The 23,307-nt window shown below is 46.0% G+C and overlaps 1 protein-coding gene and 1 long non-coding RNA gene across 2 annotated transcripts; one reads left to right on the top strand and one right to left on the bottom strand.

The window, feature by feature from the left end:
- Positions 1–1,554: 1,554 nt before the first annotated feature.
- Positions 1,555–10,892, bottom strand: LOC123587272. The gene is made up of 3 exons (XR_006707205.1): positions 10,799–10,892; positions 5,162–5,358; positions 1,555–2,970 (listed from the first exon to the last, which is right to left on the bottom strand). It is a non-coding gene; the product is annotated as an uncharacterized LOC123587272 (long non-coding RNA).
- On the top strand, positions 9,895–21,224 carry YWHAH (tyrosine 3-monooxygenase/tryptophan 5-monooxygenase activation protein eta). The gene is made up of 2 exons (XM_045456858.1): positions 9,895–10,319; positions 19,754–21,224. The coding sequence occupies exons 1-2, from the start codon at positions 10,233–10,235 to the stop codon at positions 20,405–20,407; spliced, it is 741 nt and encodes a 246-aa protein (XP_045312814.1). The 5' UTR covers positions 9,895–10,232; the 3' UTR covers positions 20,408–21,224.
- The last annotated feature ends 2,083 nt before the right edge of the window (positions 21,225–23,307 follow it).

Here is a 23,307-nt window from a genome sequence, read left to right as displayed (position 1 = left end):
TTTCTCTAGCATGTAGCTGGAGACACAACTGGGCTGGAAGGTCCAAGAAGGCTTCTCAGTCATCTAGTAGTTGGTGCTGGCTATTGGTTGGGGAACTCAGCTACCCATCACCCAGCCTCTCATCCTGCAGTTCGCAAGATCAGCTGCCTTACATGGTGATCTAGGGGCAGCATTCTAAGAGGGTGGCGACAAAAGCTGCATGGCCTATTTAGGTCTAGGCTCCGAACTCCTAAAGGGTCACTTCTGCCACATTCTGTTGTCCAAGCAAGTCACAAGGCCAGCCTAGATTCAAGGGGTGGGGAGAGACTTGCCACCTCTTGAAGGGGCAAGACACAAAGGATTTGTGGCCATCTTTAATTTGCTACATCATCCAAGTGAAGATCTTTGGGAAGAGTGTTTTGGACAGAGGGAAGAGCAGGTACAAAGGCCCTGAGGTAGAATGGAATCAAGACAACTGAACCAGAAACAATTGGGTTCCTCCATTTCCTCTGTTTGCTGTTCTGTCAGGTGGGAACTAAAGATGCCCTGAAAGATATTTCAGGGCAAGGTTAGGATTTTGGTTAATCTCTGACTTGTAGTAGAATTAAACACAGGAGCTTGGTTTAGCATCATCCAAATTCACTGGCATTTTTTGATCACTATCTGGCAGGAAGGCACAGTGCTGGGCACTGCAGGTCATAGGAGAGCCTGAGGGGTGCTGATCTCGCTGAGCTTATGGGTTGAAAAGATTGCTTGTTGCGATGGATGATGACTGAACTGGCAGGATTGGGCCCTGGGGAAGGCCCAGAGGAGGTAGGATTCCAGCAGGGCCTTGGAAGGCATGTCGGATTCGGCTGAAGGAGGGAAACTATTGATAGTGGAGATGCAAGGGGCTGTAGAATTTAGCAATTCAATGCAATAAATGTTTGCTGAACTTCCGTTCTGTACCAAGTGAACAAGACAGGCAGAGGACCTGCCCAAGGTCCAGTGAGAACCTAGAGGAGGCATCATCCAAGCTTGGAGAGCCAGGGAGCCTTCCAGGAGAAAAGCAATGCTTCAGAAGCTTTAGGATGGGTCAGGCCAAGCACAAGTGGGGCAGTACAGGAGGAAGAGGTACCTTACCAAGAAGTTCCCAGTGGAACTATAGCATCTGCAAAGGCCAGCGGGAGGGAGAGCTTGGGATTGTCCAGAAAAGGCAACAAGTTGTGTCTGAAGCAGAGAGTTCTGTGGAAGAGAGGTAAAGGAGGAGGTCTGGGCTAAAATGGACCTCTGACCTTTTTCCTAAAGGCTGTTTGTGTAGGATTGCCAGATTTAGCAAATAAAAATACAGGTTGAATGGTTAACTTGGAATTTCAGATAAACAATGAATAATTTTTTAGTGTAATAATGCATGCATTATTTGGAACATTCTTTTAAAAAAATTTTTTAATGTTTATTTATTTTTGAGAGAGAGAGAGAGCACGAGCTGGGGAGGGACAGAGAGAGAGGGAGACACAAATCTTGAAACAGGCTCCAGGCTCTGAGCTGTCAGCACAGAGCCCAACATGGGGCTCGAACTCACAAACCGTGAGATAATGATCTGAGCTGAAGTCAGACGCTCAACCAACGGAGCTACCCAGGCGTCCCTGGAATATTCTTATACTGAAGAATCATTTGTTCTTTATATGAAATTCAGTTTTAACTGGGCCTCCTGTATTTTCTCTGGCCAGTGCTAAATGTGAGACCACAGAAGGGGTTTAAGCAGGGGCTGCCTTGGTTGGATTTACATTTTGGGAAGCTGCCAGGATTTGTGGGGAAACATACCAGAGGGAGACAAGGAAGGGGTGGAGGATGAGGGTCCTGCTTTGTCCAGGTCAGAGAGGCAGAGGCATCCATCATCAATGGGGGCATCTCATCATCATCACTGGTGGGGAAGGCTGGCAGGCAACTGCAGACCAGGTCAGACCTCAGCTCTGCTGTGTGAGCCTCTGTCCCCTCCTGGGCCCTCAGCATCCTTGTCTGTCTAATGAAGGGGTCAGATGATCAGAAGAGATGGTCCACAAGGGCCCCTCTCTTCCTGTCATCCTGGCCAGTGAATGCATGAAGCACTTTCACATCTCCTGTCTCTAACCTCGGGCCCCTGAGGTTTGGAGAAGCATTTACCGAGGTCCTAGTAAGTACTGAGCTGGGACCTCTCCATCACTTGTTTTATTTAATCCTCACAACAGCCCCTCAAGGAAGGTATTATGCCCATCTCACAGATCAGAGAACTGAGGCTCAGTGGTACAGTTGCTACCCACTCACACAGCTGCACTGTGCAAACCTGGAGTAGAGTCCAGGTCTGGCTGGCGCCAGTGCTCACCCTCCCACAGTCTCCAGGAAATCTCCCTCGGAGCCCCTAATCCCGCATATATTTATCACTTGGGCTCAGTCAGCAGTCTCCTTGTCCTACTGTAGGCACATGCTGTTCTGGCTCTTTCTGAGTTAAGCCAGGGACTAAAACGGGCCAGTGTAATGCTCATCTGCTGGGGGCTTTCCGGTTTATGAAGCCGTTTTCCATCTGTGCCCTCCTCACGACCCCATGGAGACGGTGCACAGCCCCCTCCAGCTCTTCTAGCCTGCAGCTCTGCCGCAGTGGAGTCTACATTAAATATTAACGGGGCAGCTCCTGGCACTGCTGTGACGTCAGTTACTGGGCTGCTTGGTGAGGGCTGTGGTTGCCTTTCCAAGGTGAAACAGTGACCGGAATTCAGCTGGCTCAAATGGCGTCCCAGGGGGCTGGCTGTCAGGGCTCAGAGAAGATGCTGCTAATGTAAGGCATGGCAGGAGTCCAAACGTTTTCCTCCCATGCCCTGGCTCCCTCAGGGCCTGGGTGGCATCCTGATACTGACAGGATGCATTCAGTCATTTGGCAAGTATTGATTGAGCACCTGTTGTATGCCAAGCACAGCGCTAGGCTCCGAGGATACAGCTGTAATCCTGACAAGGTCCTTGCATCATGAGACTTCCCAGCTGGAGGAGGAGAGGGAGAAATAGTCTCAATGCAGGGGCCCTCCCCAGCCTGAGGCTGAGGGATCCTTCCAGAGAAGGTTATACTGAAACCTGAGGAAGGATCCCCAGTTAGGTATGGAAAGAGGGGGTAAGTGTCTCAGGCAGAGGGATCAGGATCAGAGCTCAGACCCTGGTTCCAACCCTCTCCAGCCATTTATCTGCAAATGGAGTTCCCACCTCACAGGGTCACTGTGAAGACTAAGTGAAACCATGGCTGATCATAGCACAGGGCTCGGGGCATCAAGTGAGCTCAGGGGTAGCCGTTAGGAAAAGAGCCCCGTGCCTTTATGTAATCCCTTTGCTCTGCCAGGAATCCTTACCTCCATTTGGTGAATATGGAAACTGAGGCTCAGAGGGGCAACCTGACATCCTCAGGGTTATATTGTGGATTAGACCCCAGGTGAGACACATGACCCCAGGCTTTTTGCCATTTGCCAGCCATTGGCAATGCAAGCAGTTGTCTCAGCTCAGTGAGACATAGAATCTCACTAGTGATCCCAGTAAGGTCCTCAGCTGCATTTCCAAAGCCCAGTTTGGCCTTTTGAGGTAAGACTGCAGCTGTCCAAGGATAAGCTCAGGTCTTGGCTTTGGGAGGTCTGGGCATAGACCTGGTTCTGCTGCTAACTTGCTGTGTGACCATGAGTGAATTACTTTCCCTCTGAGTCTCAGTGTCCCACAGTTAATACTGGCTGTCATTGCCTGGATCTTTGATCCTCTCAGCAGAGCTATGGCAAAGGCATTATGTTTAATTCCATATTAAAGATGAGGAACCAGTCTGGGAGGGGCAAAGTGACACATATGAGGCTACACAGCAAGTGGGGGCTGGATTTGGAGTCAGGCCCAATTGCTGGCAGAGCTGGCTACCATTCCACTACCCTGTGCTGCCTCTCAGAGTGAGAGAGCCAACCTGAGTTGTCTCGAAGACTTTTATTGTGGGTCTCTGATCCTGTGAGTTCCCTGCTGCCCCCGGGCCTTCAGGGCCCAGTCATTTCATGGGGAGGGCATTTTAGGGTGGCTGATCCTCCAACTGTCACAGTAGGCAGCACCTACTCTCTCCCTCAGCACAACCTTATTCACCAGGAGGTCTAGCTGTTGCAAGAGTCCCATCTTATGAACAAGGAAACTGAAGCTCAGAGAGGTGCAGCCAACTTTCCCAGGCTTCTCCAGCTACTGTGGAAGAGCCAGGATTTGAGAAGAGTCTGAGTGACTCTCAAATTCAACCCAGGAGCCCTCCCTTGCCTTTCAGCCTCCTCTGGCCTCCTTGCAAACTCCCCCTTGCTCCCTCCCTTATCTTATCTTCCACTTAGCTGTCAATTAGTCAGTTAGCTGTCAGCCAATTAAAAGTGTTCCACCTCCTGAATGACCCTGCCACTCACAAAGAGGGCTCTAGCAACAGAATTTCTGCAGTATGCACAAGGTGTGATAAGATTCAATTCAGCACTCCAGGAGAGGCATGCCTGGCGGTGGGGGCTCAGATGAGGAATGATTCCCCACTGTTTACATTCTGAAAAGGAAATGGCAACTTCCTAAGAAAGTGGGAAGCAGGTGATATAAGTGACAAAGAGTGTGAACTTGATAGAAAGACCTACGTTCACATCCCGACTCTGCCCCTACTAGCTACATACTCTTGTGTACGTGAGCTTTAGTTCCCCCATCCATTTATTGATTTTTATTTCAAGTTTATTTATTTATTTTGAGAGAGAGAGAGAACTAGAGGGGAAGGGGGAGAGAGGATCCGACGTGGGCTCCAAGCTGACAGAAGCAAGCCTGATGCAGGGCTCAAACTCATGAACTGTAAGATCATCACATGAGCTGAAGTCAGACGCTCAACCTACTGAGCCACCCAGGTGCCCCAGGAAAAGATGTTTTTTAATACAATTGACTGGCAGGAAACCTGGATAGAAACTCAGCTACCCTCTCCCTTACTTCCCAGGGTATGGCTTCAGCCACAACTGAGGACAGTTATGCTCAGAGCCTAACAACCAAAAGACTCTCAGAAGGTTAGGGACAGCAGTGAAAAGAATGGTGAAGGTGGAGTAGGTCTTGATCCTGGCTCCCACCCCCTGTTGTCTGTGCTGCAGTTGAGTAAGACACTTAATCTCTCTGGGCCTCAGTTTCCTCATCTGTAAAATTGGAACAATACTGACCTTACCTTAACCAAGTGGAAGTGTGCTGGCAAACACTGCCCTGTGGCCTGCTATGGAGTAGCTCCTTGTTACCCTCTTCCACTCCACGTTTTGACATGGGATCCAAACACTGATCCTCTGAAGCATCCCTGTTTTATCCTCTTGAGTTGCCATGCCGTTGTTTGCCGAACCTCCCATGGTGAAATACCCTGGACCTTCAGAGCTAAAAGAAAGAAGGAATGCTGCCAGCCATTAATGCAGCCTCTTGTTTCACAGATAAGAAATCCAGGGCTCAGAGAGGGGAAGTCACAGCACTCTAATGCTTTGCCCTCCAGCTTTCCCAGGCCACACAGCCCAACCCACCTGGTTCCACCTAAGTGGGAATCACACAGAAGCTTGAAGCGATTACCTAGATGGTTCCAGCAAAAGGATCTAGAAAATTCTGGCTAAGAAACACAAGCTCCTTGACCATCTGCATGACTGAAGCCTTTTTGCCCTTATTCTAACTGCGGTTCCATGGGTGACAGCTTTGCCTTCTTCCTTCAGAGCTGAGCTCCTCTGCACAAGCTTGAGGGGGACGGGTGCTAAGAATGGGCTCTGAGCTCCACCGGCTCACAGACTGCAGCTACCAAGACACTTTCATCCTTTGTAATGCCAAAAGCTGCCTTTGGGAGCTGATCTGCTCCCAAAGTGGGCTTTGACAAAGTGATGGAGGACTCTGGATGATCCTGAAACCTGTGGGCTCAGGCTGATCTTGTAACAGGGTGTGGTGGGGGGGAAGGGTTGGGGTGGAATTTGGTATCAGCAAAAGGACACTGGGGCCACAGCAAGTGGCAGAATGTAGGCATGAGTGATGTGGGTGACCTTTCTAAGTCTCATTTTCTTCATCCATATAATGGGGATAACAACCTCTTTCCAAGAGTTGTAAGGATTTGGTGAGATAACATATGGGGGTAAAGTGTTGACCTTTGGCCAAGAGCAGCAGCTGCTGCTGCTGCTGCTGCTGCTGCTGCTGCTGCTGGTGTTATCATTGGCTCAGAATCAGCAAGGTTACCTGGGCAGCAGGAGGCCTGAATTTGGAGAAAAAAAACCCTAAACTTCTATCTGGCTGACACTAATCTGTAGGCAGGCAGCCCCTCCTGCTCAAGATGGTAACCATGCCGACAGTGTGAAAGCCATCTCTCCAGAACAATACCCAGGTCTCCTTTGTAGTATGTCCCTTGGTGTCCAGACTTCTCAGGGAGCTCAGAGTGTCCCAGAGTACCCACGGAAAAAAACAAACCAGGACGTGCCTTTTCTGGGTCACCTATTCACTGGGCTCTGGAGGAGGGTTCTGGCATTGCTTTGGAAATCCAGTCCTTTAAGGAGGAGCAGTCCTTACCCCTGGCTCAGGCTGGGATGCAGCAAGGAATTATTTATTGTATGGTTGTGATGGCTGGTGCCTCCCGTGTGTTGGCCTTGTGAAGGTGAGAAACATACGAACTCTTGCTGATCCGCAACCCTAAGAAATAGGTGTGATTAGTCCTGGGCCCAATGATTAGCCATTGCCCAGTGGTACTCAGCTAGTAACTGATAGAGTAGAATTTGAAACTAAGTCCAGATCCTTCTTCCTCATCACAGCACTCACATAGCCTCAGGTAGCCAGGGACAGTGGTCTGAGTGAGACCCTGTACCAGATGTAGATGCAGCAGACCTGGCCCTTGCACTGAGGATTTGCTCTGAGCTCTGGGCAACCAGTGTGTTTGGCCTTAATCATTAGTCCCCTTTACCTGGTTCAGGGACTCTCTTTGGAGTTGTTCAAAGGTGACATTTATTGATGGGACTTAGAGCTCTGGGAGTAGATGTCCTGTCCAAGGCGGTTGCCCTGGGCTTTATTTATGAGGCTATGGGAGTTGGCAGCCCTTTCCAAAGGGTGAAGATGGGTGCTGGTCAGAGTGTAGCCTACAGGTAGCGAGGTTTATGTGTACTTTTTACAAGCAGAATGACCCTGAAAGGGAGTCACACCTTGAGCCCTTTTCAGCTGACACCACAGGGAAGTGTTGGGCCATCAGGTTTGGGAGTCTGACGGACCTGAGTTCAAATCCTGACTCCACTGATTACCAGCTGTGGACTATTCAAATCCTGGAACTTTTTTTTTTTTTTTTTTTTTTTTTTTTAAATCCTGGGACATTTTTGAGCCAGTTTCCTCATCTGTAAGATGGGGATGGAAATTGTACCTACTTTACAGGGGAATCTTGAGGAGAAAAAAATATACCCATTCCTGCAAAGCTCCTTAGCCAGAGCTGGGAATGTGGCATATGTTCCCTCAAGAACTGGCATGGATGAGGTTGCCCAGGATAGGACAGAGTAAGAAGAGCAGAGGGCCTGGGGCAGAGTCCTGTAGTACCCCAATATTTCAGGGTAGGCCAAGAAGACAAGCTCATACAGCAGACCAGAGAAGAGGAGCAGCAGAGCAGCAGAGCAAAGCCAGGAGGATTCAGGGTCATGGAACCTTAGAGGAGAGCCTGTCTAGGAGGGATGAGCAGTTGTGCGCAGAGCAGTCACATGGGCCAGGAAGGTGAGGACTATAAAATGACCTTGAATTTGACAATAGTGGGCCACTAGTGGCCACAATGAGAGCTGCCTAGGTGAAGGAATAGGGGCAGAGCCAGAGTGCACTGGGCTCAGAGGTGGGTGGGAGGTGAGGAAGTGGAGACACTGAACTTTTTGGTGAGAAGGAGAGAAAAGCTTCATGGGAGAACCAAAGTGTCTCCCATTTGACATTTATAAATTAGAAGTAGAATGCTCTAGTCTACCTAATTTTCACTGTTTTGAAATCAATCTGAGTCCAACATGATCAGAAAAGCTAGAAAGGCTCTAATTTCTCTAAGAGCTGGAAGGAATCATAGAAATCCCCCCAGCGCTGGCCCTCCTCCCACCTCTCACTGGAACCCCATTTTCATGGAGAGCGGGGTGGACAATTAATTATTATCTACCATGCTCTGTAAAGATATCCACCAGGGGAAAGATCAGCCTGGTTTGTTAACCTCAATTCCATTTGTAGTCAGCAAAGGTGACTCTTCAAAGCATGGTGGAACCTGGGGTGGGAGGCCTTCTCCCAAATTCACATTCAAATCCTGTTTCATGGATACCGAGGTCCTCATTTTAGAATCACAGCAGGGAGAAAAAGGCCCAGAGGCAGGAGAACTGGTATGGAGGACCCATCTCTGCTCATTCACTGTGCAAACTGGGGCTAGCCTCTCCTCCTCAGAGCTCTGTTTCTCCTTATGTGGGATAAAGGGTTGGATAACAGTGACTCTAAGTGTCCTGCCATCTCGAGCATTTCAGGATTTCTATTCTACAATGCATTTGACAGTCCTTCGAGTCCAATTTCCAGATGGTAAAACTAAGGTCCAATCAGTCCCTCCCTTCTCCCTTCAAATGCATCTTACTCCCCAGAGTAAGATTCTTGGCTTGAAATATGGCTTCCACATCTCTCCTGGTTCCCAGTTACCTAAGGATAATGACTCAAATAATCAGGCTGGCATTTAAAACACTCCATGATCTTGTTTTTCCCAGCCTCATTGCCCACTGCCAGGCCTGTCTTCTCACCATCTTTGATTTTGTTTCTATCCTTGCTGTCAAGCCTTTGTCTGCTGGGCCCCACTCCTAATACCTTTTCCCTGACTCTCATCTTCCTCAGGGTCCAGCTAAACCGTACTTACACGTATTTAGATCTACCTTACAAGACAAGAGAATGTATCTTACTTATTCTATAGTTACTCCTTCCCCCTATGCTGAGCATGCAATAAAATTCTCAGAGAACCTAAGGTCCTCTCTACCGTGCTGCCCTTGGCATTTGTACTTAAGTGGGGCTGTGTTTTAGCCATTGGAATTTTCCTAGTTTGTCCAACGCCCAGCCACAGGCCTGGTATGAAGGACCCTCGGCACGGAATGCCACAACTGGGATGAACTTAGTGAGCAGCCAGCCCATCCACCCCACCCCACCCCCCCTTTGCCACAGAAGGATGTTCAGTCTGGGTTTGAACTCAGATCTGCCCCACCGCTTACAGGATGTGTAACCTTGAGTCACTAATCTGACTCTGAAAAATGGGGAGACCAACTGTGCCCACCTGTGAGGTGGGTTGTGAGGATTAAATGTTTATGTCCATACAGGCCTAGCAGTGGGCTGGCTCCTAGTAGGTATGTGCTGAATGTTACTAATCACAGCCAGACTACTCTGTCCCTCCTCTCATGGAAGGCACAGTATACCCAAAGTCACCTCTCAAGGTGGGAGCGCAGCTCTGAAGCCCGCTGTATGTGAATGTGTATTTGGGGGTGGCGGGAGGGGTGCTGTCCCCAAAGTACGGATCTGATCCGGCCCTGGCCAGTGCAGACCCAAGCGCAAGGTGTGTCCCAAGGCCCGGTCCACCAGCCTGGGGGCTCGAGGAGGGCGGTCTCGGCCCGCCCCTCGGGGCACACGGCCTCCTGGCTTTTCCGGACAGTAGGGTTATTTGCTTTTTGGGAACTTCTCAAGCCAGATCTCCAACCTGGCCTCAGAGGCGCGCTTCAAGGAGGAGCTGTGACACTGAGCTACCTACGCAACCGCATCACCGCGCCCTCTCCTAGGGCGCCGCAGTCCCCACCCCATTCTCCCTTCTCCCACCTCCACCTATGCGGCGGTAAAATGCAGCACTCACAGGGCGCCTGCGCAGCTCTCAGGCGGGGCCGTGGCGGCGACAGCTATTTATAGTAGGTGACGTCACCTTGAAATAGACCGTTAGGGCCGGCCCGCCCTTCCCCCCCTCCCACTCCCGTCGCTCTCCCTCGCCAGGCCCGGTTGCTCCCACTGCGCAGGCGTCCTCCGTCCTCCCATCCCCCCGCCCCGCGCGGCCGCCTCTCCTCCCTTGGCGGCGTCGGTGGCGCGAGCCACAGCGTGCGGGGCGAGCCAGCGAGAGGGCGCGAGCGGCTGCGCTGCCTGCAGCCTGCAGCCTCCGGCCGGCCGGCGAGCCAGTGCGCGTGCGCGGCGGCGGCCTCCGCGGCGACCAGGGAGCGGACGCACGGGCGGGCGAGCGGGCGAGTGGTGAGGGAGCGAGGCGAGGCCAAGCCACGAGCGACATGGGGGACCGAGAGCAGCTGCTGCAGCGGGCGCGGCTGGCCGAGCAGGCGGAGCGCTACGACGACATGGCCTCCGCCATGAAGGCGGTGAGCGCGCCGGGAGGCCGGGCGGCCGGGCGGCCGGCTGGGGGGCCCGGCGTAGGGGAGGGATGGGCGGCCGGGCGGCGTCTCCCTCCGGGCCCGGGGCGACCCCTCGACCTCGCTGGGCGCGGCCGCCCGCCCGCAGCCCGCGCTTCCCGCGCCCGCCCCGCCATTTCCTGCGGCCGGGCCCGGGTGGGGTCTCCGGGGAGGAATGGAGCCCCACGGGGACGGGTGGGTGACAATACCCTCCTGCGGGCGGGGGTAGTGCCCCCTTTCGGGCGGGCAGGGGTCGCGGCATCCCAGCTTGGAGCCTTGGGTTGGGGGAGGGGGTGCCCGAGGAAACGTGAGAGCCGCATTCCTCGTTCTAGACTGTTCTGCTCAACTTAGGGGCACACCTTCCTCTCGCCTTCCTCCATACCCCAACTTGTAATAAAGAATCACCTAGTGAGTGGCGCCCTGTCTCAACTGGTTTTCTCTGCCACTACCTGAAGTGTGTCTGATTCCGATCTGTTTTGCCCTGCTCGCCAAAATCGTTCTCGTTCCATCTTCCCATACCCGGGGTCTGGCTTTGTGTGCGAAGACCCCCCACCCTGCAGTCTAGACGTGGACGCAGGCGGGAGGGCGGGGGGGGGGGGGGCGGGGTGTGTGGGGCCCGATTACCAGGTTTGACGTGGGGAGCATCTGCCTGGAGATTAAAATGAGACGTGACTTGTTGGCGAGACAGAACTGTATGCCTTTTCCTTCCCGAGATCCTCATAGATCCTTATAGATTGATTCTGCAGCTTGATTTCCGGTGAAAGAGTCGTGCCCAGCCACACCCTAGCAAATACCGTGGATTAGACACCACCTGCATTTCTGAGACTAAGAGTTCCGGTTATCCTCGCACTGTCCCTGCCTCTTAACATTATTTTACGTTTTTTTTCTAAATGAACGATACTTCTCTGCGTCAAGGTCACATAGTGGTACAGCTACAGCTGGCGGCCCCCAGCCTGCTATGTTCATCCAGTGTACATCCTCCGGAGACCTGGGAGGATCCGCCTTAGACATAAAGATTCTGCAACTCTAGGATTGGGACTCAGAAATGCACCTTAACCAGTGCTCATGGCAATTTTTAGCGGGCTGAAGCTTGACAATTACTGGCCTGAATTATGGCTCATTTGTCCTTTTGCTGGACTTGTGAGATTTCTTAGAAATCTACAAATGGAGAGACTCCCTAAAATTTCAGAATCATTTGAAAACCTTTTCAGGCTTTTGATATTAATATCATATGAAATGCATTGTTGAGGTCAATATTTAGAAGTATCCAGCTAAGAAAGACAGTTGAAGAGGTATCTTTCCTGTACTATTCTTGTTACACCTTGCCCTAAGTGTGTTTGAAAAACACCACTACCACTCATTTGTTGATTCATTGGTGATCCCGATTTGAGCACTGGCATGCTGTCACAGCCTAGATAGTCTTAAACCAGGGACAATCTAGGTCTGGGATCTGAAGTCTTTGTAATTTAGGGGGACCTCTTTAAGGACACAAATGTAAAATCTATTAATTTTGCAGGTTTTACAGAAACAACGGAATCCATTTCCTCTGAAGGAGTTCTGAGCTTAATTTTGTTTGGGATAAGAGAGTCACTTCTGTCCATACAAGTCACACTTGAGTGAGCCTCTTCTCCCCAGTAACAGAGTAGTACTGGGATTGTGCAGGCTGAGGCCTCTCTGGACATTTTAGTGAGGTCCTCGTTCACCTTGTGAGTGGGACTTGAAGACCTCAGTGTTAGGAGCCCTTTGGGAATAAAGGAGTTGGTGTTGAATAAAGGTGAATTGAGGTTAAGGAAAAATGACTACAAAGGACATTCTGGAGCTCTGGGAAATCTGAGGCAACATGAAATGGAAAGTAAGGAAAGGATTGAGAGATGTAACCAGAATGAAATAAACTATTTGGGGAGAGAAAAAGATTGGTATTCTGCTTTTCGTAAGCAGTCTCGAATAATGCTTTCCTGCAGCTAGCTAGAAACTTGTGTTCACAGCTTTTCTCTGAGACTTTTAAGGTAGCATTTTGCAAACTCATGGACCCTTCCATGTGTTGGGAATCTGTAATAGCTGTATCTTAAATGATTGATGGGTTGGATAAGCCATCCAGCATTTAAAAATCAATCCAAGCCCTCATTATGTCATCTGAGAATTATGATAAACCATTCCCTCAGGGTAACTCCTTTTAAAAAATCCAAGTTTTTTTTTTTGTCATCTAAATTAATGGAATATATTCTTTGGCAGGGGTCAGTGGAAGACCATTTCTTATGTTTTATCTTTTGATATTTGTGCGTTAAATACTTAATGTTATTGGGAAAAGACTCAGTCCCATTTTATTAATATTGTAGACCTAAAGTAGAGCTTCTGGAAAAAGAGAATTCTAGTAACCCTCTGGATTTATGTGGGATTTCTTCGAGTGGTGGAAGGGCAGGTAAGTAGACTGCTCGCGGAGTGAGGAGATGTTCTGATGCCACCACTCTTGTAATTTTGAAACCTAACATCACTTTGCTTCAAGTCCTTTGAAATGTAAAACTAGTAATGTTGGTATTAATATCAAGTCAGTTTTCAGTCTTCATTCTAACTTGTTTTCTGTTTTCTTTATAATTTAAATGGTCACCTAATAATGCCTGTCTGTAATCATTGATGTTCCTTGTGCTACCAGCGTCACCTGGAGGATGGTGTCGGTAAGCTTTAAGAAAAATCATGCTTTAAGAAAAGCTTTAAGAAAAATATTGGAAACAGTGGTGTTGCCTCAAATCAAGGCAGTTCCCTGCCTCACCCCATAATGTGAAGAGGCAAGAAATGCTTCTGAAGTAAAGGAGCATCTTCAAGATCTCCTCATCTCATACATACCTAGCAGCTTGCAAAGAATGCAACAGTGGGAAGAAGCATTGTGAAACATTGTAGAATCCAGGTCCTTTCCAGGCGGGGGTTGGAATGACCTTACAGAAATCGTAACCTCTGAAAAATAGGTATTATAAAATCTTAAGAGAAAGTAAAATAAACCTGTAAAGGAGGATAAAAAATGTCAGTGCATTAGACTGAATGATTTAAGGAAAGAGGGTAAATAACCAGATTTCAGGTGAGTACTCATGGATAGACGTGATTCATTCATGTCTCTTATTGCTGTAAGTCATCTATTTTATATTAAAACATAGAAGTAGTAATTGTGAATTTAAAAAACATCAAAATATTTGGCATAGCATGGTGTGTTTTAACATTTTTACATAGTTGATTACAAGGTTGACAAAGGACAGAGAAAGTCTGAAGGACTTGAAGAATATCTATAAAAATCTTAAGTGTAGGAAACAAAGCTGCAGCTTAAAGAAACAGTCTGAGAGGAAGAGGCACTTGGCCCAACCAGGGGCAAAAGGCTCTTATTCCAACAGCTGTGAGATTATGGGAAGTGGAGGAATGAGCAGGTGGTATATAAAAGGAGAGCTCGGCTGAGTGGCTCAGGGTGAGACATAATGCTGTGTTGCGGGTATTAAAACTAAAGATGATTTTGAGGTATACCAAAATTGTGGTTAGTGTGAAATCTTAAAGCCACATCAGTACTGTAGTTTGAAATACGAAATAAACTAGAGAGTCCTCTTTCCCACTAAGTGCTCATTTGTAATGTAATTATTGCTTTGCCATATTTTGGTTGAGGAAGAAGAGAAGGTTCTGGATTCTTGCAGTAGCCTGAATTAAAAGGATTTCAGATGGTGAACAGTTCACAGAGCTTTGTCTGGAATTTCATATTAGTATTAGAATGCAGTGTCACGCTTCCAGAAATATGGTTTAGGAGGAGGTACCCCAAATGTGTTTTCTGTGTTGCAATTCACCAAGTTTATGGAACTTAACCATTTTACTAATCAGGCATTCAGTAAATGGTTAGCTGTTACTCCCATGTGTACATTTTCATTTAATTTTCATAACAACTCCAGATGGATTAACTCTGGATAGTTGTTAACTCCATTTTACAAAGGGATTTAAAGAGGTTAATTTTTTTGAGGTCAAGTTGTAAAGCCAAGAATTGAACTCTGGAAAGTAGAACTGTAACTTTAACCACTGTATAATAATGGCCCAGGGATAATATTTCTAGTATACATTCTGGTATACTAGTCATCATTGGTGACTGACTTCTAGGCCCTTTACACAAGTGGGTTTAGTGAACAAATAATTTCATCTATCAGATGTAAGCCATTTTTGCCAAGTTTGATTAAAAACAATCTACCGCCTGTGGGTCTTAGCTATAGCAGGGGAACGTAAAAGGCAAACTCACACATCTGGATTTTGCTTGTTCTGAAGACCAGGAGGGGTTTTTAGTGTAAGAAACAAAGTTTTAATTGAATTTGAATTCCTGCTATGAATTAAGAAGTGCAGGACTCTATGTTAAATTATACTTGTGGTATTTTAAGAAATTGTTTCATATCCTTGGTACCAGTTGTTTCTCCACATGGCTTTTAGTATATTTTATAAGCCTATAGGCCTTAAAATTTCATTGTCTAGGTTATTGGTAAAATTCCTCTTAGTGTCCTGGTTGAGGCCACCCATCTTTTGCCCCATGGTTTGGGTGCTCTTCCCACTCCTGGCTGCAGCGGCTTTCCCCTGTGGTGGTGGGTGTTGGCACTTCCCTGCGATCGGAACTTGGCACAGCTTCTGAAGCTTTCAGCACTGGTGCCTCCAGGGATAGTAGCATGCAGTAACCATTCAGATGGGTTGTATTTAATCCTTGCCAATCCCTACAAAAATGTTCAGTTATGTCAAGAGCAAGAAAAAGGCAGTCTCTCCATGATACAAAGGTAGCTATTTTGACTAATTTAAGCTTCAAGTGGATATTAACTACCTGAACTCATCTGCTCTGAGCTTGAAGTTTAGCTTCTCTTTGGCTTTCTAGGACTGCAGCCTTGCCCTGGTGAGGACAGGGAGTGGTCTTTCCAGGCCTGGGCAAGTGGTGACAGGTGGGTGCTTTATCAGCTTGGGACCAGCCAGAATCCTCACTTTGAGAACAGTAACTTGGGGAAGAGTCAGCCAAAAAAACTTCCATTCCTCTGGCTCATCTTTTTTTTTCTTTTCTTTTTTAAAATACATACAAGGTTCTGCCACAGAAGCTTAAAGATTTTATGATGTGGTTATTTTTACTTAATTATACATGAGAGTCGTTTTTTCCTGTTGTAAACTCTTATATCAAAAGCAAGCTTGGTGGTAGCAAGTGGGTGTGGGTAACTATAAAAGATGGGATAGTAGTGTGTGCATGTAGCTCTGAAGGATGGGAGTGCCCTTCAGGAGAAATAACGTTTACCCTGACTTCGGCAATGTGGCCTGGCAGTCCATGGGGTGGCATTTTTTGTTTGCTCAGTATTACTTTTGAGGTTGGATGTTTCCCAGATTAAGAACTTTAAGTTTTCCCAAATAGTCCCTGTGCTATTTTTGGCAGTGGATCTATTTTTACTCACAAACACATAGTTTATTGCCTGGTGAGTTAGTGGGAGGAGGCCCTTAGGAATTTTTGAGTAAGCGAATGGTGTCATAGGAAGATAAATGAGTTAGTAGCCTGCCGGCTTATTTGTAACTTCTAGTACTGCTGTGTAGTCCCAGAGCGGAGAAAATGGGGTGGAAGTGAGTGCCCTGGGCTGGGGTTGGCACAGCCATGGCAGTATGGTAAGGCCATCAGTCAAATGGCTGGCCTGGAGTCCAATCCTTAAGGGAGATGGAGACATGGGCCTTTATAATAAATGGGAATGGTCCACCAATTTAAGGTTTTCAGAAAGAGTGTAAGTAGGATTAAGTGGAGTGGGAGGTGGACAGAACAGGAAGGCAGAGAGGCTGTGTGCAGAGTTGAGGAGCCCCTTAGATGTGGTGCAGCCACATGAAGACTTAGTGTCTGGAATGGCTACCCTGAAGGCAGCTGATGTGTGGCAGAAATGAGGGTGTGTTGAAACTGGCTGGAGTAGAAAGCAGGTTGAGAACCATTGTGCAGGTCTCTCTATCTTGAAAATTCTGTGTCTTTGCTTCATGTTCCCAGTTAGAAGCCATTTGGAAACTTATAATTGTAGAGCTGCACTAAATCATCTGCATAGAATATGCATGCAGATGACCATCTGGCTGTGGTTGGGACTAGTAGCTGTTTTCCTTTCCATTATACTACATTGCCTCCCAGTGTCTGCTTCTCTTAGCATATCACCAGACTTGCCTTAGCTCTCCTGCCTCCAGTAGTCTAGAATTTAAAATGTTGGGAACTGGTGCTAACATTTACGAAGGTTATTTGCAGTATGTGTCACCAAACAAGACTGGCTGTAAATCCTGTGTATTTTAATAGGCCATTTGATTGCATTTTGCTCTATCATTTTCCAATGTGGGGAAAGCTCAGTTTCCTTTAGTTATCCAATCAAGTAATAAAATGATCTTCCTTCCATAAGTTTCCCTTTCGTAACTGAGTTGTAACCCAGGAGCATAAAAAAATACTATATTTAAACATATCCAGTTATTTCCTAGTTAGGCCCTGGCTGGGGTTCTAAGAACAATGCTTGCTTAGCTGTTAGTCACACTCAGCTGATGCTGATAGTGATTCATTCAGACTGGCAGGAAACCAGATGATTGTTATATAAACACTAATAATCCTAGTAAATGGTTTTGCTTGTGAAGGTGTGATAAATATTGCCCAGTAGCCTTTTCGGGCAGTTTATTCCTGATGGAGAAGAGCTGCATGCATTCCAGAAACCTGTGGATACACCCAAATTTCTTTTAAACTAATATTATCAACCTTGTGCCTTTCCACACCTCTTATAGTTGCTCAGGAAAAATGGAATCCTAGAATATTAGAGCTGAAGAGGTCCTTGGAAATCATTTAGGCTGATGCCCCTTGTTTTACTTTTGATTCCCAGACAAGGTCACACAGCTAGCTCAGGCTAAACTCCAGATGTCTTATGGTGGTTTTGTTTTTTAGTAATGATACTGTCCATTGTACAAACACCGTGTGTGATATATAAACATATTTCACATGCACTCAGTTTTAACGATACATTCTGGAGAGTTAACTTGGGTCTTTGTGGCAGTCTTAATAAGCATCTTTATTAGCCACAGGGTGAAGTATATAGTGACTCTTTGGATATTGTTGCATCTTATTTTATTTAAAAATTTTTTTGGATATCGTTTGCATTTTAATGTCAAGTGCCTTAGATTTACTTCAGGATCTAAGGAGCTCAAATTCTGTGCTTACCTCATATTTGTTTCACTGAATATTGCCCTGAAAAAGTGAGTCATTCAAGAAGATTCAGACATTCTGAGGTTTTTCAGAGGATTCAAGGTGGAATTTTGATTTATAAGGGTTGCTTCCTTTAAAGACTAAATTAACAAATATAGAGCCTCTTTATATTTCTAATGAACTAATGTATGTGTTTAAAGGAACTCACTGGAGGAGAAAACTGGTGGGGTTACAGGTCTTCAAATGGATTCGAAGGGAGTATGGATTTTGGATTAGTAGAGAGAAGATTGCCCTGGACTGAGGTGGATCATTGAGAAAAGTGTGGAGACCACTCATGTCTGTGAGGAGGAATGAGGAGCCTGGTTTGCAGGCAGCCATCCTACTGTAGGGGAGAGGCAGCCTGTAACCAAAGACCACAGTGAAGAAAAAAGTGGAGTTGGGTTGATTAAGTAGTCAGAGGAGGAGAGACAATCTCGGGCTGGGGGTCTGTAGCAAAAGAGTATGGGTAATGGGGACGGGAACGGGGAAATTAGAAGACAGAGTTGGTATTTTTATCTTGTCCAGGGTATGTTGGTGGGGAGGAGTTGCTGGTAGACAATGAAGAACTTGGCACAAGTTTTCTAATTTTACACATAATGATTATATTTGTGCTTACGTTCTTGAGTTAATGTTTTGGTTCTTTTTTAGAATTTCTGGTTCTCCACTGCTGAGTCTGTTCAATCCATGTTAAAGCCTGTCTGTTTTAATATGCTGTTAATAACTTTCTCCTTTGCACCGGGCCTTTCCCCCTTTCCCCTCACTTACAGGAGTTCTCTCCTTATGGTTTAAGTAATATTTTTCTTTGCTTAGTGTTTTTTGGTTTCCTAAGTGTTTTTCCTTTTTTCTGAAAATTAAAGACTTTTACCAGTAAGTCATAATTAAGGAATCCCCCTACTTTTTAAAAGAGGCTGATTTAGCAAATTAACAGCTTTGGGGGACCCAGACCAAAGTTTTCTGATTCCACATCTGTATTAGTTTCCTTGGGCTGCCAAACAAAGTACCACAAGCTGGGTAGCTTAAAACAAATTATTTTGTTGCAGTTGGGAAGGTTAGAAGTCCAAGATTAAGGTGTCAGCAGGGCCGTGCTCCTGAAGGCTCTGGGGAAAAATCCTTCCTAGCCTCTTTTTTAACTTTTGGTGTGTCTTGGCAATCCTTGGCCTTCCTTGCCTTGTAGACACATCACTCCAGTCTCTGCCTCCATCATCACATGGTGTTCTCCATAGGTCTCTCCAAATCTCCCACTCCTTTTAAGGGCACCAGTCATTGGATTTGGGATCCACCCTAATACAGTATGATCTCATCTTGACTTGATTACATCTGTAGAGGTTCTGTTTCCCAATAAGGTCACATTCATAGGTACCAGAGGTTAGGACTTCAACATAACTTAAGGGGACACAATTCAACAACACAAAAGTCTGGTGCTCTTTCTACTGACTACATAAGCTGGCTTGCTTAGAATTGGCATCATGGAGAACTACCTAAAGAAAGCTACAGCTTGTGAAGTTTAACATTTCCACTTAAAATAATTGGTGCTTCCATCCTCGATGGCCAGTCAGGGTTTCCTGTCAGGTAAGTCAAAATAGAGCTTACTGCTGAGTAACTGTGTTTCCTTTTAGCAGAGGCTGGGGCACATTACTGTCACTCATGCATCCATTTGGATTGGGGGAGGTCTGGGTGTACCAGTGGGATTCTCTGTGTAACCACTCAGGGCAAAACTCTGGCCACTTGATCTGTGTTTGATCTCATAGGTGAAGCTCTGACCTATTAATATGTGTTTGAGGGAGGTGTGATTGGTTCTTTTTAGAATATACAATTGGAAGCAGAATCTGGAATGTACTTCCAGTCTATAATCCTTGAACATTTGGCAAAGGAGTTGTTTGATCTCATTGTTGACAATACTTTTTGCAGAATAGCTGAACCTCAGGACTTTTTCATCCACCACTGTGTACCACCACAGTCTTTCCATGATTACCTTTATCCCTATATCTCTACCAAGACTAAGGCAACATCTTAAATATGAATTTCTCATATCCCTTATCACTGAATATTTTATTTCAAGTATTCTGTTTATAGTAGTGTGGCTTGTCCATGATCCTGTTTTTGAGAAAGTGTTGATTAGATTCAAAGGAAGATTTCTAATATTTTTGGATTCAGATCTCAGTGTTTATCTTTTTGGGATTTTTTGCAGGTGACAGAGCTCAATGAACCTCTCTCCAATGAAGATCGAAACCTCCTCTCTGTGGCCTACAAGAATGTGGTTGGTGCCAGGCGATCTTCCTGGAGGGTCATCAGCAGCATCGAGCAGAAAACCATGGCTGATGGAAATGAAAAGAAATTGGAGAAAGTTAAAGCTTACCGGGAGAAGATTGAGAAGGAGCTGGAAACAGTGTGCAATGATGTCCTGGCTCTGCTTGACAAGTTCCTCATCAAGAACTGCAATGATTTCCAGTATGAAAGCAAGGTATTTTACCTGAAAATGAAAGGTGATTACTACCGCTACTTGGCAGAGGTAGCTTCCGGAGAGAAGAAAAACAGTGTGGTCGAAGCTTCTGAGGCTGCCTACAAGGAAGCCTTTGAAATCAGCAAAGAGCACATGCAGCCAACGCACCCCATCCGGCTGGGTCTGGCCCTCAACTTCTCTGTGTTCTACTATGAGATCCAGAATGCACCTGAGCAGGCCTGCCTCTTAGCCAAACAAGCCTTTGATGATGCCATAGCTGAGCTGGACACACTAAACGAGGATTCCTATAAGGACTCCACGCTCATCATGCAGTTGCTGCGAGACAACCTCACCCTCTGGACGAGCGACCAGCAGGATGAAGAAGCAGGAGAAGGCAACTGAAGAGTCTTTGGGTCCCTGGCCCTTCCTTCACCCACCACCCCCATCATCACTGATTCTTCCTTGCCACAATCACTAAATATCTAGTGCTAAACCTATCTGTATTGGCAGCACAGCTACTAAGATCTGCTCTCCTGCCCCTTGGGAAGCAGTTTCAGATAAATCTTCATGGGCATTGCTGGATTGATGGTTGCTTTAAGCCCATAGGGGCTCCCTTTCCGAATTGTGCAGACAAGTGGGTTCTGAATGAGGCATTCTGTGCCTATTAATGTATGTGAAATCCAAGCAAAAGTATTGGGGAAGTTTAGAAAGGAGAATTAGCCAACACAGGCTACAGTTGATATTTAAATGATCCATTTAAAACAAGCTGATAGTGTTTTGTTAAGCAGTACATCTTGTGCATGCAAAAAATGAATTCACCCCTCCCACCTCTTTCTTCAGCTAATGGAAAACTGTTAAGGGAAGCTGATTACAGAGACCTCTCTCCTTTCCATCAGCTTCTTAATGAACTGTTTAACGTGAGGTTTCAGTAGCGCCTTGTTTTGCCTCTTTAAATTATGATGTGCACAAACCTTCTTTTTCAATGCAATGCATCTAAAGTTTTGATACCTGTAACTTTTTTTTTTTTTTTTTTTTTTTTGGTTGCGATTGTTTTAAGAATCATGGATTTATTTTTTGTAACTCTTTGGCTATTGTCCTGTGTATCCTGACAGCGCCATGTGTCAGCCCATGTCAATCAAGATGGGTGATTATGAAATGCCAGACTTCTAAATTAAATGTTTTGGAATTCAATGGGTAAATAAATGCTGCTTTGGGGATATTCTTGTCTACATATGTGTTTTTCATTTTTCCCCTTCTGAAGGAGCTATTTAATAGGTTACCATTTTGAATTCTGGTTTTAGTCTCTCAACCACTGAAGCATTTTTAAAAACAGGGTTTTTTTTTTTTTTTTCGTTTTTTTAAGTTTATTTATTTTGAGAGAGGGAGAGACAGAATCCAAAGCAGGCTCTGTGCTATCAGTTCAGGGCTGGAATTCAGATGAAGAGTTGGACCCCACCCAGGTGCCCCTAGCACAGTAAGTTTCTCGCTCTCTGATCCCATTATAACATTTTGCAGTATACACATAAGACTCATGAATTTTAAATTGTTTTCTGTGAACCTAGTCAGCATAGTCTCTCTGACCCACTCTTCCTGACACCGAGTGGTTGTATGGGAGTTGAGCAGACCAAAATGCTGTCTTCCTCAGTGTAGCACCTGACCACTGAAAGGTCAGGCCTGTGTTTAACCTGGGAGGGTGTAGCTTGACCTTCCCGACTGGAGTGTTGGTTGATATTTAACCAAAGTAGATATTGAGCTTATACCTGTCCTCAAATTTTCTGAATACCCTTACTGTATTAGATATAATAAAATGTTAATTCAGGGCACAACCTGGATCCCTGAAATAATCTAGTGATTATTACTAAGAAAGCTTTGAGTATTCTTTAAAATAGAAAAAAAAAAAAAAAACCCTCTGAGTTTAAAGAAGGAAAAGGCCAGACTCCTTAAGCTATTTCATCTGCCTTCACCCCAAGGCTTCTCTTGAGGCTTAGCATCCCCAGCTACACTCATTCTCTGGTGATGTGGACTTGAGCCCCTCACAGGTTTTACCACCTGCAGCTTGGTGTCCAGGACTCAAAGTGCTTGTTAAGTGGATTGGTTCAGTAACACATAGGTCTTAGGATACCTTAATCCTGACTAAGCTTGACACTAGACTGGTGAGAAATGCCATCACCCAGTCTCTGTCCTTGAACTTCTGTTGTGGTGGAGGCACAGACCTTTTTAGCTTGGAAGTTTAACCTGTTTTCTCATTCTGAAGTAGAGGTATGACCCTTGTGCTCCTAAAATACTGTTGCAGGTTGACCTAATTGCTAGCTAAAGTGGTTATTGACTTTCACTTCAGTTAGTAAGTCAGGTATCTTAAAGTAACCAGCTTTATGTGGCCAAGACACTTGGCTGGATAAACATGTAGACATTAGAACTTTATAAATTTGAAAATTTCCTCTTCTTTACAGGAAGAGCTTTAGGAAAAGTCACACTTTCATTGCATAGCTGGCTTATGAAGGGTTTTGTCCCCACCTTGCAAATGAGGAAACCAATGAGGTTGTGGACCTCTGGGGTTCACACAGCTGTTAAGTCCCAGAGGACAGCCTGTCTACAGCTTCTAATCCATCCAGAGTTCTAACTGCCCTCTCTTGGGGTCTGGCAGTGCCATGCTCCAGGCAGCCTTGCCAAGCCACGTAACTTTTTGAGACTTAGCGTCTCTCAGTTTTTATTAAGTGTAGGATTTGTATTGTTTTCATTCAACTCAAAGTACTCTGTGTAAGGCATCTTTGGTCTGGGAATGGAGAATGGGGATGCAAAGACACACATAATTAAGTTTTAGCCCCATAAGTGGTTAGTGGGATTCTTTGAGAGCACCTCAGGGAGCTACAAATTACATGTGCCATAGACCTGGAAGGCTTCTCTACTGCATAATCTTAAAGATTACTTTCCAGTTTTGTACACTCATGTTTTAAAATTTGTCAAGATAAGCTTATGAAATGACAGGGTCATCTCAATGTTACAGCAGGGGAAACTAAACTTCAGGGAAATGAGATGGCTTTTCCAGAGTTACTGGAAAATTGGTAACAGAACCTAGACTAGCATTCAGATTCTTTAAATTTTTGTTCATGGTTCTTTACACTACTATGCTCTTGGGATTGAGAAGAAAAAAATGGATGTGGCACACATCCCATTCTGGGGACACCTTCAGTGCTTTTAATATTTTCACTTAGAGTTGAAGGGATTATACTTGGATGTTTAAATTTATTGGTGCTTGCTGCAGATTTTCAGTAACTCCTCAAACTGCTCAAAAATCATTTGTT

The sequence above is a fragment of the Leopardus geoffroyi genome, chromosome D3, assembly GCF_018350155.1.
Source record: "Leopardus geoffroyi isolate Oge1 chromosome D3, O.geoffroyi_Oge1_pat1.0, whole genome shotgun sequence".
NCBI classification, from domain to species: domain Eukaryota; kingdom Metazoa; phylum Chordata; class Mammalia; order Carnivora; family Felidae; genus Leopardus; species Leopardus geoffroyi.
Note: the sequence above shows the minus strand (reverse complement) of the source record. Positions and strands in the feature narration are given on the sequence as shown.